The sequence below is a fragment of the Wasmannia auropunctata genome, unplaced genomic scaffold (genome assembly GCF_000956235.1).
Source record: "Wasmannia auropunctata unplaced genomic scaffold, wasmannia.A_1.0 LD334991.1, whole genome shotgun sequence".
In the NCBI taxonomy this organism is placed as follows: Eukaryota; Metazoa; Arthropoda; class Insecta; order Hymenoptera; family Formicidae; genus Wasmannia; species Wasmannia auropunctata.
This window is the reverse complement of record NW_012027899.1, coordinates 232,692-248,945: the sequence shown is the minus strand read 5'-3', so window position 1 is coordinate 248,945 and position 16,254 is coordinate 232,692. Positions and strand designations below refer to the sequence as shown.

The 16,254-nt window shown below is 34.5% G+C and overlaps 2 protein-coding genes across 3 annotated transcripts in view; one reads left to right on the top strand and one right to left on the bottom strand.

Moving 5' to 3' along the window:
- LOC105457844 overlaps window positions 1-16,254 on the top strand; it is a 90,415-nt gene that overhangs the window by 15,707 nt on the left and 58,454 nt on the right. The window lies entirely within an intron of this gene.
- LOC105457846 overlaps window positions 5,783-16,254 on the bottom strand; it is an 81,356-nt gene continuing 70,884 nt past the window's right edge. The window contains exon 4 of the mRNA XM_011702750.1: window positions 5,783-7,377. Within this exon, the coding sequence (XP_011701052.1) occupies window positions 7,065-7,377 (313 nt within the window). The 3' untranslated portion in view covers window positions 5,783-7,064. The remainder of the gene's footprint in view (window positions 7,378-16,254) is intronic.

Genomic DNA, 16,254 nt, shown 5'->3' with positions numbered 1-16,254 from the left:
TCAACAGGCTGCGCAAGAGGGGCAACGGCGGCGGTTTCGTAACGAAGCCCCCTCCCGCCTCAATTATGCATGTAAATTACATACGCCAGGAGGATGGGTCGCGCATCCGCTGGAAACGTTACCGTATCGGTGCACCACACACTCATCTAATTCGCGCGTGCGTTCCTTTAAATTCATCATGTTCTGCGTTAATACACGATGTTTTAGACGTCGCAAAATTGGCAAGTTCATAACAAAAACAAATATTTTGAAAATTGAGTTCATTATATATCTTAGTAGTCATTAATAATTAATAGTTTTTATCAATAATTTAAAAAAATTACGGATTTGTATTTAATAAAAAATTTAAGACATATAAACAGAAGAATTAGAGAGAGAGGAAGATTTACTAGAAATAAACATTTTTTTTCACTTAAAAATTTAACTTATTTATATAGAAAAATTAGCACATAGATGTTTCTGCGTACTTAGCCAAGAAATTATAATTAAAATATGCAATGTATATTTCCGTGGTTTGCATGTAATTCATACATCTTGGTCGCTCTATATACGCATTATATTATTTTGCTCATTCAAAAGCTAAATTGCACGCCATAAGCTAATCAGCGCAGTAATAACTAATGAGAGAAATTACATTGGCTCGACAAAAAATTTATATTCGAGTCGCTCGATAGAGCTCCGCTGAATTACGTTTATGGGGCGTCACAAAGGGACTAGTTAGCCCGCGGAAACGAGCTGGCAGCATCTCGTAATCACACCGATTTTAATCACGTATGTAAATTACGCACAAACTTAACGAACTTGGTAGTTCGCCGATCAAAGAGCTCGCACCTAACAGGCTTTACGAAAGACTGGTTAAGCACGACCAAGCACGATCGAAAAGGAAATGCTCCGGCGAGATGTATCTTAAGAAAGAACTTATTGAAAATTATGTGTTAAAAGATCATGTATTACGTCAAATTTAAAAAGAGAACTGCGCAAATTTTATAAAAATGCAAAGATTTTAAATTATTCGATGACATCTGTGATTGCCATATAAAATGATATAAATACTATTCTCATTTAAGACTGAAAAAAATAATTATAAAATTTAAAACAAAACAAAATTATAATATGTATGTTACAAAGCACATCTACATTTGTATTTAGCAAATTTTTTTTAATGTAATATTTTAAAAATGTAAGTTTTGGGTTAGTCGCTAATTTAGTAACAATAATAATAATAAATATAATAATAGCAACGAAAATAATAAGTAGTTATAAATATTTTATATAATTAGCATTTCGCATTTTGTACGATAAACTAATTGATAAAAAATAACCAAGATTATCTGTTTTGTATTTGGAATCGCACTTTTTATAATGCGTTGCATTTTATGTTTAAAACATGTTGAACCATTCTGCGGCTTACATTTAATATTCTGCATTCAAAAATATATTTTTTCGCAACATTTTATGTCCTGCCTATGAGAGCCAGGCTCATAGCGATGCGTCTGTGTTTATTCGCTTCGCTCCAGAGACTGTGGTACATGAAAAATGAAGTGAACAGCATTTACGTGTGTCACGCGATTTATGGTTGGTGCGTACATGTACCAGCGCGCGTTTTCGCACAACCATTTTTCTGCGGAATGTGCCGCAGAAGATGTAGAGGGAGGAACCCCGCCGTTCTCGCTACAAAGGAGCTTCAATAACATAAATAGATAACGAGATCCTATTTTTCGGGCAATTTCAAATGAATTTTATTTCAGCGGACGCGTTATTCAAAGCCTTAACATGAGTATAGTGCCTGAAAGTTGGCGGTTATGTGCTTTTATTTCGTTTTATGCGTTTTGTATGTTTGCTTTACAATGCATTAACGGAAATTTTAAAAAAATTCAGGAATGTACGATGGTAATATTGTATGGAATATTCTCTCTTTCTCTCTCTCTGTATAGAACATATATGATTTCCCGGTATGAATAATTTCATCTCATATTAATAAAGTTTTGCTTTATACTCTTTTACAATTTTTTTTGAGAATGTTAATTCAGTTTATTTAAATGTTTTAGACAAGTTGAGGAAATATGTAAACTCTTAAAAATGAATAATAATTGCTATGCTGTTTTAATTAATCTTCAGACAAAAGGAAAACGTTATTTTAATCTTATTCCAGTCCTCGACTATTTTATGTATCATCGAAGTTTTCATTTATATCCGTTATCGTCGAATCACCTCAGATGTTTACGAGTTTCGGTGAAGGACAATAATTTTATAGAGATCGTAATTCTTTCCACGTGACAGTGTAATTTCCGGCAGCATCGTAATTCCCATGGCTTTGCCATCGTAACAGCTATAATTCTGTGATCCACCAGGGAGAAAGTCTTTGTAATTTTCGTTTACATACATTCGCTTAAAATACAAATGCGGTATAAATTATGGATTAACTGAAACATGAGACTCATATTTAACGGTTTACTGACTAATACAACGAGCTGATTTCTACTCTTTTCTGACATCGTAATCATCTTAGGATTTAAGATTAATGATAAACATAGTGAACGTAAAGTAAACCTTAATAATTAAAAGTAAACAAAGATAAATATTCTTCACGGCAGAATAAAGCCTTATATGTCAGGTAATCTCGAGCAATTTTATCCCGATATTAATAAAAGTGTGGCTTGTGCGGCTAGAGCGAGTGTTTCAGATTCCGCAGCTCCATAATGAAACCATCAATCCTCGATACTAATGGTCGAGCAGTTTGTACATAAGGGAAGAGTATAGCATCCTAGCGGGAGGTAGTAGCCTTCACGTACATCGGGATTTGTCGGTGTGCCGTAAGAATGACGCGGATCTTACAATTTCAGATTTCCTTCGTACGCTCTTCGTATTCTCGTAGCGAGAGATATTTCTCCGCGGGCGGCCGGAGATACCAGACAGAAAAGCGCATGATAAACGAGGAGTTAGTCTTTTATGGGTGCGGAACGATTTATAGCACTGTCCAGAGGTGGATACGTCCACCGTAGCACACAGTCGTAACATTATTTCCCGGCCGGGGCGTTTTCTCGCGGATTTTGCGCGATAAATCACGCACGGGGAAAATTCTTAAACATCGCTTCTTTTGGTCACGTAATCGCGGCGATCGTATTAAAGTCGATTCGAGCGATAAGCGAAGCAATAACTGCCTCAAAACCATTCCAAAAAAGGATGCTCCATTTATACGTTTAACGAATGTAACATCTAGCTTTGCGAAATTAAATAAAGCATGAAAAATCTCGAAAAACTGCAACACAAATTTTAAAAAATTAAAATATTATCAGCTTTTGCAAAACTTGTAAAATTGCATAATATTCATATTGCACAAACTTCATATAACATCCTAAACTTTATAAAATAATACGATATTCAGATAAGAAAAAAAATTACTATTGTATGTGACTAAAAACAATTTTATCAATTATAAATATTTTAAAGCATATGCAATTATTTTCCGAATAATTGTATGTAACGTTAAAATGAGACTATTATAGTATCGAGTAATTTTTCAGAGCAATATATTAAAAAAATAAATTCACAAACATCGCGTAAAAAAATTGTGAAAAAAAAATAAATAGACTTCATTAACGATCAATAAACTTTTCATGCTGCTTTCCCACTGCAATATCCCTCTATTTTGGGTTACCACGCTACTACCTATCCAATCCTTCGATTATACTCCCGCACAACTGTTGCCTCACGCAATTTCAGAAACATAACCGCATAACCGGCGAATTAATTCGCCGGCGTAAGTTTAGCAACGCGACCAATTCATCCATTCACCGTACCGTTTCGACGAGAAGATCGTGTTTCACGGTATCGCGAATCGCGAACGCGCGTTTCGACACGAATAAATCGGGCATCGACGACCATGAAGTGATCAATTCATTGTCAATAACAAATAATCCCATAATCGTACATGTAATACCACTAATGCTGCGGGGATGACGACAGCCGATAAACGGCGCCCTCGAATGCGCCGCTGCTTCGCGAAATGCAGACCATCGCAATACGTCCTGCGCTACGGATGCATATTGCAGTGGCTTGATTCTCTTATCCACTCCTAGTGTATACTCGGAATAGTATATACGGAAATTTGCGAACGGCAAAGAGAAATGCGTTTTTTTAACTCGATTCGGTACGATTTGTTGCGCAAATTACACAGAGATTTATGCACATTTGTTGGCATTCCATAAATAAAACAGAACTTTTTCAAAATCTTTCTGGACGAGATACTTCAAACAAACAGAGCTATACGCGTGTTTATTTTTCATAATAATTGTTATAAATAATTATTATTAAAAATAATTGTGTAGAATAACTCTGGAAATTGGCAATTTATTTTGCTAAACAAAAGAATTTCTTTCATTTAACTAGATGTGTGTTAGCTTATGTTATACAGTGTAAAAGTAATCAAACTAATTATTATATTATACTACTAAATTTAATAACTATAAATTAAAATGCTCATTCTGATATATGTATTAGAATGCGCCACAATAAATTTTCTAGAACTGCTTGTATACAAATATTAATATTTAAAAAATAAATGTTTTGTGAAAGAAGAATATTTATGAGACAGCAGCTTTCATCAAATTCTGAATAACAGAATAATAAATTATTATTTAATGCAGGAATGCATATGTCAGTCTAGACGACCTATTCCATCATAATATTGCTGCCCATAATATTGCTGAAGAAAAGTTTTAAAAAAACATTTTTTTACTTTTTTTTCTGAATGGCTCGATTTGACAATCGCGTAAATTCGCGTAAATTCGTGGATGACGTGTTTCTGACACGATAGACACGCATCGGACGATCACATATTTTGCGGACAGTGACATAAATCGTGAACACAGCAGCAAAGATTCAAAAGCTAAAGATCATGAACGTAAATGATGTCTCAATGATAAATCTGGAAAGCAATAGCTTGTCTCCAGAATATAAAGAAATATTTGAAATAGAACTTAATGAAAAAATAATCTATAATTATATATTGAAAATAGAATTCGTTTAATATAAATGTGAGAGCTGACACTTAAAGCGACTACATAATTACTTAGAGAATTAAATTTAAATGTTAGAATATCAGAAATATCTTTTATTCTGATCGAGAATCTATTGGAATCATTATCAGCTGGAACAATTTTGTTTTAAAATTAATATTTGATAAATGAATTCTTTTCAAGAGTAACGTAATTTCTTCTAGACTCTTCTCTCTTTATGATCGCTGCTTTACACATTTTGAAATTCCTTTTTTAAGTCTTCAAATCTCTTGTCGAGGTATTATCTCGGTAGCTCGCGGATGCACGAGCTGTGGAAACGTGCGAGAATAGCGAGATAGAGAACCAACGGGTTGCTGCGGTCTACACACACACACACACACCATATCCATATCTCGATGAAATACGAGACAAGTCGTCGAAGTCGATACGACTGTTTGGCGTCGAAGTACACTCCGCACGCATGCATTTGTTTAAAGCCATGCATATGCACTAGATGCCTCAGAAAAAATAAGATCAACGGCGATCATAGAATATGTAATCCATACCTCAGTGTTTCTTAAACAAGAAAAAATTTAAACATCATGTCGACTGCAAATTTACGAATAGAATCTAATTTTCTTTTAAAATTTTCTTTTAAATTAAAATTTAACAGTACAATAAACTAAGATATTGTTTGCACAATTTTTTCGAGTTTTGTTATTATAATAATGCATAATATAGATGCAATTCTTTATTTCTTTCTTAATTTTAATAGTATTGTTCAAAATTAATTACAAACACTCCACATATGTTGACATAAAAATTTCAACTAAGTATTCTCAAGAGGAACAGACAAAGATAATAAATAAAATAAAATCTTTGATATAGGAAAAAGAGTTTGAGAAACACTGAGGCATGCACGTGATGCAGAGGAAATCCAAAATTCATTCGACGTCTGCTGTGCAGGCTGGCTTCGTGTATAGTAACATCCATATACGGAGCATACAGAGTGATCGCGTGCATCGACGCATGTTTATGCACGCCATGCAGCGAGACAAATAAAGAGAGAAAGAAAGAGAGAGACAAAGAGGATAGAGGAGGGAAAGCTTCAACGGAGTAAGCGTGGTCAGCAAGATGTATAGACGTATCGTGACGTTGATTCGATTTTAGCGAATCGAACGGGGAAAATCGTTTTGCATTACGATCTGCTGCCGGTTCGACGGAAAACAACGGGAGCTAATTACAAATGCAATCGCTGCGCGCGAAATCGCGCTATCTTGGAAATAAAACAAACAACGTCATTCGTTGCTTTGTAGAATGTACGAATGAAATAAAGGATACTTTAACTATTGAAAGTATTCCTTCCTTTTTTTAAATCTTTTTCCATCATGAATTCTTAAAATTTGTTCCAGCTCGACAGAATTATGCACTCGCGACAAGTAAATAAGTAATTAGTAAATATTTCTATTTCACTTAGCGATTAGAAATTCTTCAAATCCAAATTTCAAGTTCCCAATGATCTGTCATTACAAATATCGCGTATATTGAAGAATCTGACACACTTTTCATTTACCTTTCAATAGATAATAAATCATTAAGTAATAATTTAAATTATCTGATAGGGAAATTCCAATATTGCAATTCTATCTCACTGATGACTCATCAAGTTAATTTTTGAGTAAATGGTTTTAATCAAAGTAAATGTTTCACATTTTAAGCATCCACAATTTCAAGAGAAATTTATAGTTTCGTGATATCTTGCATTTTACTTTACTGTTTTGAAATGGATAACGTTTCGATCGATGTATATTCATCTCGATGCAGATTGGAAAAAGATTTTCGGAAAAAGCTACATATATATTACAATGTTGATTTGATTCGCGAGTAGATGGAAAGATCCGAATTTGCAAAAAGTTGCTATCGAAGGGAAATAGCGCATGCAACTCACGCACAATACAATACGCGATATTTATGGATAAAAACTTTTTGTCCTAGTGCGCACGCGAAAAAAATCGCTGCAATGTCTGTTTTTCAGGTAATTGCTTTTCTAGAGAAAAAACCGACACGTCATCCACCCATACCGTCGTTTTCAATATTTACATGTGCGCTCGTCGCATCGCGCGCACAAATCGCGTTGTCGATTTCGATTTTGCTTTTTTCTCTGTCGAACTTACATATTGACAAAAAAGAAAAATCACTGCGCGGATTCACGAGAATTTGAGAAGCGAATTTTTTAAAATGCGATACAATGCGTTTGTCAAATCGAGAGTCAAGAGTTAAAAATCTGATCGTGATTTGTAGGATTGAAATAATAATAGATAAAACTTTAGTGTCACTCACCCGTCGATGACTATCTCCATTTGTAAAGGCGAAAATAAATCTGAAAAAGAGAATGACGTTATCATTGTTGTACGAGAATGTGTGAGAAAGATATTAATAATTTATAAATTATTTATTAATAAAAACAAAAAGTAATTTTTCTGTAAATTAAGCTTCTCAATATTACTAATAAAATTAAGAATAATGATACAGATAAGGAAAGAATTTTTGTAAAAAAATTTAGTTTATACAATTAAATTATTTCGTTTTTATATATAATAAATTTAAAATATCATAATTTTTAAAATTTTGCCCTTTTTCTTTATATATTCTTGTTTATTATGCATTGATTTACAAAAAAAAGGAGTTTATAATAATACAGCATGAATAGTAGACAATCTAAAATAATTTTTACTCGTGTTTATTAGTATTTAACAGGATATAATTTTTATACGGTATTCCGGTTAATGCCCGTTGACCGCGAAGAGGCAAGCAAATGAATTTTCAAGTTGCTCGTGATTTTCATGGCGATGCAAGTTTTAATGGTAGCGCATTAGAGCGTACTGCAAAAGTAGTTACAGTCACGCAATGGTCAGACCGAGTCAATTCGCGCATTTCGACGTGGCAATTGTACCTGTTCGCGTTATTGGTCGGCCTTAATCGAAGTAGAAGACTCCTTTCGGACGATTCGTCTCGCGAGAAGCGGAAATTATTCTTCCGACACCGTTCGCTTGACTCCGATAATATGCCGTCATACAGATAACGGAGGGGAGGCACAAGTGGGACGCGAATCGTTCGACTTGAATCGCGATTCGATTGCTATCGTAATACGTAACAATGAGATTGCTCTATCTTTCGCGCATTGAAATATTTAGATAAAGCTGTAGAACGCGTAAGTGTTATTTCCGCAATCGCTTAAGCTAATTGAACCTAAAAGACTATTTAAGTTTCAAGTGCACTTTCGCGGGGGATTTAATTGCATTACATTCGTGAGATAATCCGACACAATCTCGTTTCGCTTAAAGCACCTCGATCGTCCATGAGATAAAGAATACGAAATAATGGAGGGGACGGCCGAACAGGGACAAAGGGAGGAAAAAGGTACCGGAGGACGAAGGCACATCGTCCTTTGGTAAAGAGATGTATCTTTAATCACGACGAGCAGCCGATTCGGTTGTCGGGCTCGTTTTCTGCCGTCACAGATGCCGTACGACGTGTACCGACGTACAAGATAAATGGCAGATAAAAAGAGACAGCCGCTGTATCGTGCTTTATCGGGCTTTTCCCCGTATAGAAACGAAGACCGGTCGCCAGGCTTCGGACCTTCTCTCACCCTCCTGAAAACTTCAGGCGAGTTTTACGCCCCTCGATAAACACTGATTGCTTCTTAAATTGCCCCGAGCTTGCATCTAAGCTCCGCGCGATCGTGTTACAGGAAATTGTAACTGTCGCTTCTATTGTTACAACTTCATTACAAAATATTTAACAATATTTTGTGCGAAACGTTGCATCTGATAATAAATAATATCAAATCCTTTATACATCTAATGTCCTATACCTATTCCTGCATGATTGTTAGAACATTATAATTTTTTGAGTAAATTCGTGGATATATATTTTTCAATGGCTGCGTTCAGCAAAAAAAGCGGCTTTGCAACTGTTGTAAAATTCATTAATATGATTGGTTTGTACATTTAGATCCATGAAGAACTATAAAGGCAAGAACTAATCATATTGAAGAATCTCACAACAGTTGTAAAGCTGTTTTCTCTGCTGAACGCAGCCAATGTTAAATATACATATAAATATGTAAAAATATCTGAACATATCTGAATATATCTGTGCAATTTTAATATTAAATGTTTTTATCGAAATCGTGAGAAAAATTAACATACATCATCAATTTTCTCAAGGAATTTTTTATGAAAGCCTTGAGAAGATTTATTCACAGATGAACCCATTCGGATTAATTTCGCGATGGTAACGCGCGTTTCGGAATACGTATGCGCGCGGTCTATTTACGTGCATTTTGATAACGAAGAAGGTGCAGCAGACCAATTCCACCGATCCGACCGTTGCGTGACCGCAAACACTTCGGGGATACCTGCGCAATACCATTCAAAGCCCCGGGACACAGGTGCTCCAGCATCGTTCCGTGCCGCTGAATTGGCTACGGCTATCGCGCGACTATTTGCACGGTGTCATGCAATTTGTACACACGAGCGTAGCCTGAGCCTCAAAAAAATTTCAGTGAAAATATTTCGTGAAGTATCATTCCTTTTTTTATTTATTTAAACCAAAGATGTAATTTATCGTAATTTTTCGCGCTCTCAATCTCAAGCAAAAGACTATCAATACTTTTGATTAAACAAAAATTAAATATTCAATACAGTATTGATTGAAAATTTGACAAATATTATAATAATAATTCTGTCGCACCGTGCAATAACTTGTGTTACTCTTACAATTAGCTGCATTTTTCAAAATTAATCAATAAGCCAAGGCATGTACGATTTGTATAAGCTACGTGTGTGAAATGTGTCAACATCGCGATAAAACGTGCATTACAACGTTGCAACGTAACAATCGCAAACCTCACGCGAGCGATACTTTAATCTCGTCCGAATTAATCAGCTGACTGATCTGACCGGCCGGGTGAATTATGGTCCAGCTTGTGAATTCGTGCCGAGGCCGAGGTCGTGACTGTTACAAAACTCGCGTGTCTTTTCCACGACGTGGAAAAAGCAGCATCCGTCTGACCTTTTCTCGTCGACGTTGATGGACGAGACGATGATTGGTATTCGGGGTTCGAACTGAGAAATAAAGTACCGCTCCTAAGTCCGTTCCTGATGTACTACTATCCCTTCCAAACTTTAATTTTGTTTCGGAAAAAATGGCACCCGTACGAGTTATCAGAAAGTGCTTGAGTCAACATAGATATAAAGATACTAAACGTAAAATATATTATATAAAATTTACCAGGATTTTTTATACATTATATATCATGATATACTAGAGTAAATTAAGAAATTAATATGATAAAACGTTGTTATAAAATTAATTACTCTGAATAACGATAAATATATAATGCTCATTTTTTATAAATACTTAAAAAATATTATTTAAAAGTACTTTGTTATGTTAGCTCATATAATACTTCCATTATATAAAATAAACTGTAATTAATTATATAAAATAAACTGTAAGTATTAAATATCCACTCAGCCACTCAAGTTTTTTTAAATATAATCCCTAAAGTGTCAGAAAAAATTATTTAAAAATATGTAAAATCAAAGAAATTTTTTATAATAGAATTATCATAATGCTCCTTTATCATAACTTTACCATATTCAAGAAGTAAATTCGATTTTTGAATAAATTTGATTTAAATTTTAATCTCATTGATCGAATGTAATTCAAACTTTCATTAAATAACTAAAATCATGAAATGAATATTCTTCAGCACGACGTTCTCCCTTCGATTACACCCTTTCCCGTTAACGACGGCAAAAAGAACGGAAGAGCGGAATGAAGCGAGCGCGAAAGTTCGCAAAGCCGAGGAATTTCCGGGCGTGTCCCCGCGCGCACACTTTGCTAGCAACTACGCTACTTTTCCACAGAATAAGAAGGGGAAGGTGATTCGCCGTCCATCAAAAAAATCTCCTTTTTCCGCGGACGAAATAAACCGTTCGCACGTACGACGAATTCGCGATGGAAGGGAAAAAGAAAGGAGCCCGCGCTATGAAAAGAAAGCATTTCGGTTAAAGGGTCTTCTTTTCATCCTCGCCGTTATTCAGGATGTAATATCGTCTCATCCCTTTCGAAAACCCACCCTTCTTGCCTGTACCTTCGGCTGTCCGCGTGCACCTTTAATGCCCACGTTGCCACTTTTGCTACGTAATGCGATAATGGCGCGTTAAGCGCGCTTAAACAAGGCTCTGCTTTTCTCCTGATCTTCCGCCATTCCTTCCTATCACGCATAGTTTCCAGTTTGTGATAAAAGACTGTTAAAAGTGTTGACGCATCCCTTCGCCGGCGACTAGGCGAATATTCGTTCGGCTTTCAATTTTTCCGGCGCTTTTTTCGGAATATATTATAACCGAGCAAAAGAGCTTTAAAGTTAATATATCTTCTTGTATTCGATGAATGTTACTGAAAATAACTATTATTGAATAATTTTAACTACGCATTTCTTTAAGAGCAAAAGATTTTTAATCTTTTATATTCTACAAATGTGCATCTGTATTCTCGCGTTTTATAAAATTATGAAATTTCTATTTTTTATTTTTAAACAAATAAAATAAATATTCTTTATTTTTAAATGTTAATTTTAAGATTTTGTGTTTAAAAATTTAAAATTTCAGATTTTTATATTGCAAACTAATTATGTCGAGTAATACAGAATACGATATGATGACCTTTGTTAAGGAAATTTCGGATTAAGACCCATATTCGAGCACCCTTTCATGGAATCTGTCTTGGCTGCTTTGTACCTGTTTTCAAGAAGCTCTTAAACACACCCGGAGGGGTGAAAAGTATTAATTCGAGCCATTGAACCTAAGGGCAAACATCAAAGGCAAGACGCGAGGGAGCTATGTCGAGTTTATCCTCTCAAGTGATGATGTCTAAAAAGTGTGTGTGCTTCATCATGCTGAGAAAATTAGAGTAAAAGCTCTAAAATTTAAGCATAACATTATTATTTAACAGAGAATTATAACATAATATAATAATTATATAGTCATGAAGTGCATGAAGTGTGCGTCCACCATTGCTAAAAGCAAACTTTGTATATTTGTATAGTTAAATTATTTACGTAGTTCCTCTTTTCGTAACAGAAAACTTCTGTACTTTCTCTGCTTTCTTCTAATAGAAAAACTAACGTTCGTTGAAATAACTTTTTAATAAGGATCTTCAACGAATAGAAGTCGAGATATTGTAAATCTTTTCACGTTAAGAATTGAAGACAAAGAATAAAATTAATCGACAAGTAAAGCTCGATATTTCTAGTTTTATTAGGAAAAATTGAAACAATCAGGAATTAATCAAAAATTAATTTTTAATACAGCGGTAAAATCGAACACAAGATATCCAGAACTCATAGAATGATATACTTATATTATATGATCCGATTCTGTCAAGAAGTTACCCGCTCTTAATTGGATCATATTTGATTAATTTTTTCTCCCTCTCTCTTTCGCTCTCTCTCTTTTCAACGAAACACGTTTCTCGTTACACTCCACGCCATAAATTTTGCCGTTTATTATTCACGGGTGAATAATCTCGCGAGGCACATACTAAAAAAAAAAAACTTTGCGCTCGTCTTGGAAGGGAAGGGGTGAGCGAATAATCAAAGGGAAATAAACCATTCGCTCGTGTCAAGATGATTTCTTTTCGCGGAAAGATCGTAAACCGACGCCGTATCTGTTTCCAGCCTACTTTACTGAGACGGTGACGGTGGCACTGATTTTCACCGGTCTGGAAACTACGATAGCACAGAATTTTTTCTACTTCTGGATTCTTTCAGCCCTCTTTCTCTGCTCCGCTTTTATGGTTTTATAGTGGCTGAAGATAAATTTTACGTGACAGCAGTAAGCTTTTTTTCTCTCGTTATTTGAGAAACTTGTTTCCAAAAGGGATTAAGTCAGTATTCTTTTTAAGTAGAAATATATGTTATGTTTTATCTCCACTTCTCATATCAAAACATTAGATGTTGAAATACTAAAATAGTATGAGTACAATGAAGAACAAAAGTAAATTTTTAAACTCTTTTATAATAGAAATTTTATAGCGAAAATGAGCTATCCATTCAGCGTTGAAATAAATTTTTATAAGGATATATACATTTCCATGATCCTCCAAAAAGGATTATAAATTTTTTAGTTTATGCAAAGCAATCGTAAAGATTAAATTCTATTCATATATATATAATTTTACATATTATTTATATATTTGTAACAATTTATAAAAAATATATTTTAATATTATAATCGATAATTATAAAATCTTTAATTACACCGATTTACACTGGATATATATATATATATATATATATATATATATACCTATAGTAATTAATAATATATTAAACTGTAGTATATTTCGCTATAAATTTTTATACATCGTTTGAATCTTGAATTAAGATTGAGTCACCGACATTCATTGAAGCAATATCGACATGTACAATTGACAGTTCAATAAACTTACAATCAAAAATGGACAGATTATTAATTATGTTCCACTGTCGGATGAGAGAAATTCAATAATGACATTTCCATTTTCTTTGTCTAATGGCAAATTCGAAGAGATTGTTCGTTCACAAAAAAAAAAGAAAATGTCACGCAATTTCTCTACCTCTAGCACGGGGATAAGAAGAATAATACCTCGAAAGGTTCTCAACCTAGAAGCATTTTTCCGCCGTGATAAAATGTTGCCAATTTTTTCCTTCAAGGTTTCCGATATTCAAAATGTTACCCGCCGAAAAGAAACTCAATATATGTAGACATAAACATTACGACTTTAATATTTAAAAAAAAGTAGAAATATAGAATTGACTAAAAAAAAACAAATTATAACATCAATAATTAATTATAAGAATTGTAGATCGCCAGGTTAATGTCTTACACATTAAAGTAGAAAACTCAAGATGTCTGATATAATTGAAAAAATAACCGTTTCTTCCTGTTTATCGATCAGAGCTAGTTAAGTAATACCTATTTCTGCTCTTTTCCTGCTAGACAACGAGAACGGGGTCGACCAATACTTGTCCTAGTATCTCAAAGTACTTCAGAGAGATCCACAAATGGACCAAGTACACAAAGAATTCTCTCCCGTGCGGTCTCCTACGTGCGAAGTTATAACCCGTTTCCGCGAAAGCTTTTATCGGAATAGATTAGACAGCTGAAAGGACTGCCATCTACTCGTGACGATGGTGTTTGATATGATCTTTCTGCACTCTCGCATCGGCGAGAAAAAAATAATCCCTTCGTGTGGGCTTTCTTCGAGAGGGTTTGATATTCCGCGGATCATTCGTCTTCAGCTCTACTCGTCGGCGAGACATTACCGCCGCGGCCGGAATATCCACGCGGTCCCCGTTCTCTCGCCAGCAGGATTTCAGGATAATCCTGCTCAGCCATCGCAATGCTGTGCCGCGGTCGTAGAAGAAAGTAGGCAAGTTGGAGAAAATGTGGTGACGAAACAAGGAAAAACACCGAGGGAGTGACATTTAACGGTAGCTTCAAATGAATGTTTAAGCTCAGAAAAACAAATAATACGCGTAAGATAAGGTTGCAACAAAATAAATTTGCTTTCTGCAGAAAATAAAACTCGTCGAAAGTTTTTCCCAGAGAAAAATGGCAATTTAACACCTCCCGCGAATTTAAAATAACTCTAAAAAATTATAAGATAACTTGAACAATAAAGATGAATATAAATTATTCTTTGGAAATGCAAAAATATATAACATTAACGTGTAGTAATTTGATCATTGCATTTGTCTCATTTATTTATATAGAGAGAATAATATGAAGAATAATTAATTTAATGTTTCATTATAAATTATTACAAATTAATAAACAATTTCGTTTTCATGACGATCTTTTGATCACGACAATCATTATCGAATTGTGTTATTCGCGAAATGCCGAATTCATGAATTCAATCCAGAATAATATCGAGAAATTATGAGTCGCACGGGATACGAAGGATTTGTCAAGTACGAACCTCAAGTCGCTCGTAACCACGGTAAAGCTACGGGGAAAAATCTTGCCCGAGGAAAGTTAAAGTTTTGATCCTCGACGACCCGATATCGCGGTACGTGCCGAACATCCTACAAGTCCTGGCTAACTACTACTGCTCTACGCTTCTTTCCCGCGTTCTTTCTTTACTTGCTAGAAAAATAGATCACAAGGTCGTTGCCCGCTCGAATATTCTTGCTCGACAATGCATTTTTTTCAAGATAACTTGTATTCTCTTTTCCTGAGCCAACATTTTTAATTATAAATAACTATTCCGTAGAAAATATTTTATAAAATCTTTAATGAGTAAATAGTATTTTATAACAATGGTAAACAGTATTTATCAATATTATTATTACTCATTAATTTTTAATTATATCTTATTATTATCTTATTTTATTTTATTATAAAGTTATCGGTAGTGTTGAGTTAATTTTTTTAAATTTACACAACTTATTATAAATGTATCCTTTCAGAAATACGTGATCTATTAAACGAAAAGCATATCGATCATCGCATTTGATAATTAATACTGTAAACGTATTAATTGTTATAAAAATACAGGTAATATCAACGTCTCAAATAAATTATACGCTCGCAACGCAAGTAAACTAAAATGACGGTAAACTAACATTGTGCGAGCTGACGCTGTTCGCAATTTTGTTGATAGCGCAATTTGCCCGCGCCGTCTCGCTGCGTCCACACACATAGGTACACGCATATGGTAATCGCGTAATATCTCTCGAGATACCAGTTTACGCCACGCAAGTGCCAAATTGCAGCTGCAGCTGCTAGATCGACGCGACGTGAAATATCCACCACCGCGCCGCAACGATATAATAGAAAGCCGCCATGGCCAGGTCAGACGAGCATTCTATTCCGCGATTGTCTTGTTACCTCATAATTATGGCATTATTTCCTCCCTCTAATCCATTCCCTCTTCCTGTCTCCCTTCGTACTGTCACAACTTATTGCAATTGTCATCGCCAGTAGGAGATCGGGCACATTTTGACTAAAGCATTATATGATACATCTCATATATTCTATATGTTTATTTCTGAATTTTTTAATAACTTAATAAACCTTTTTTTAGAGCTTCATAAAGATTTTATAAATTTTCGGCAGTTTCTCTAAATATTATCCTCGGAAATCTGTTACGCGAATATATATTTCTTTTTTGTTAATATAATTATATTAAGCAATTA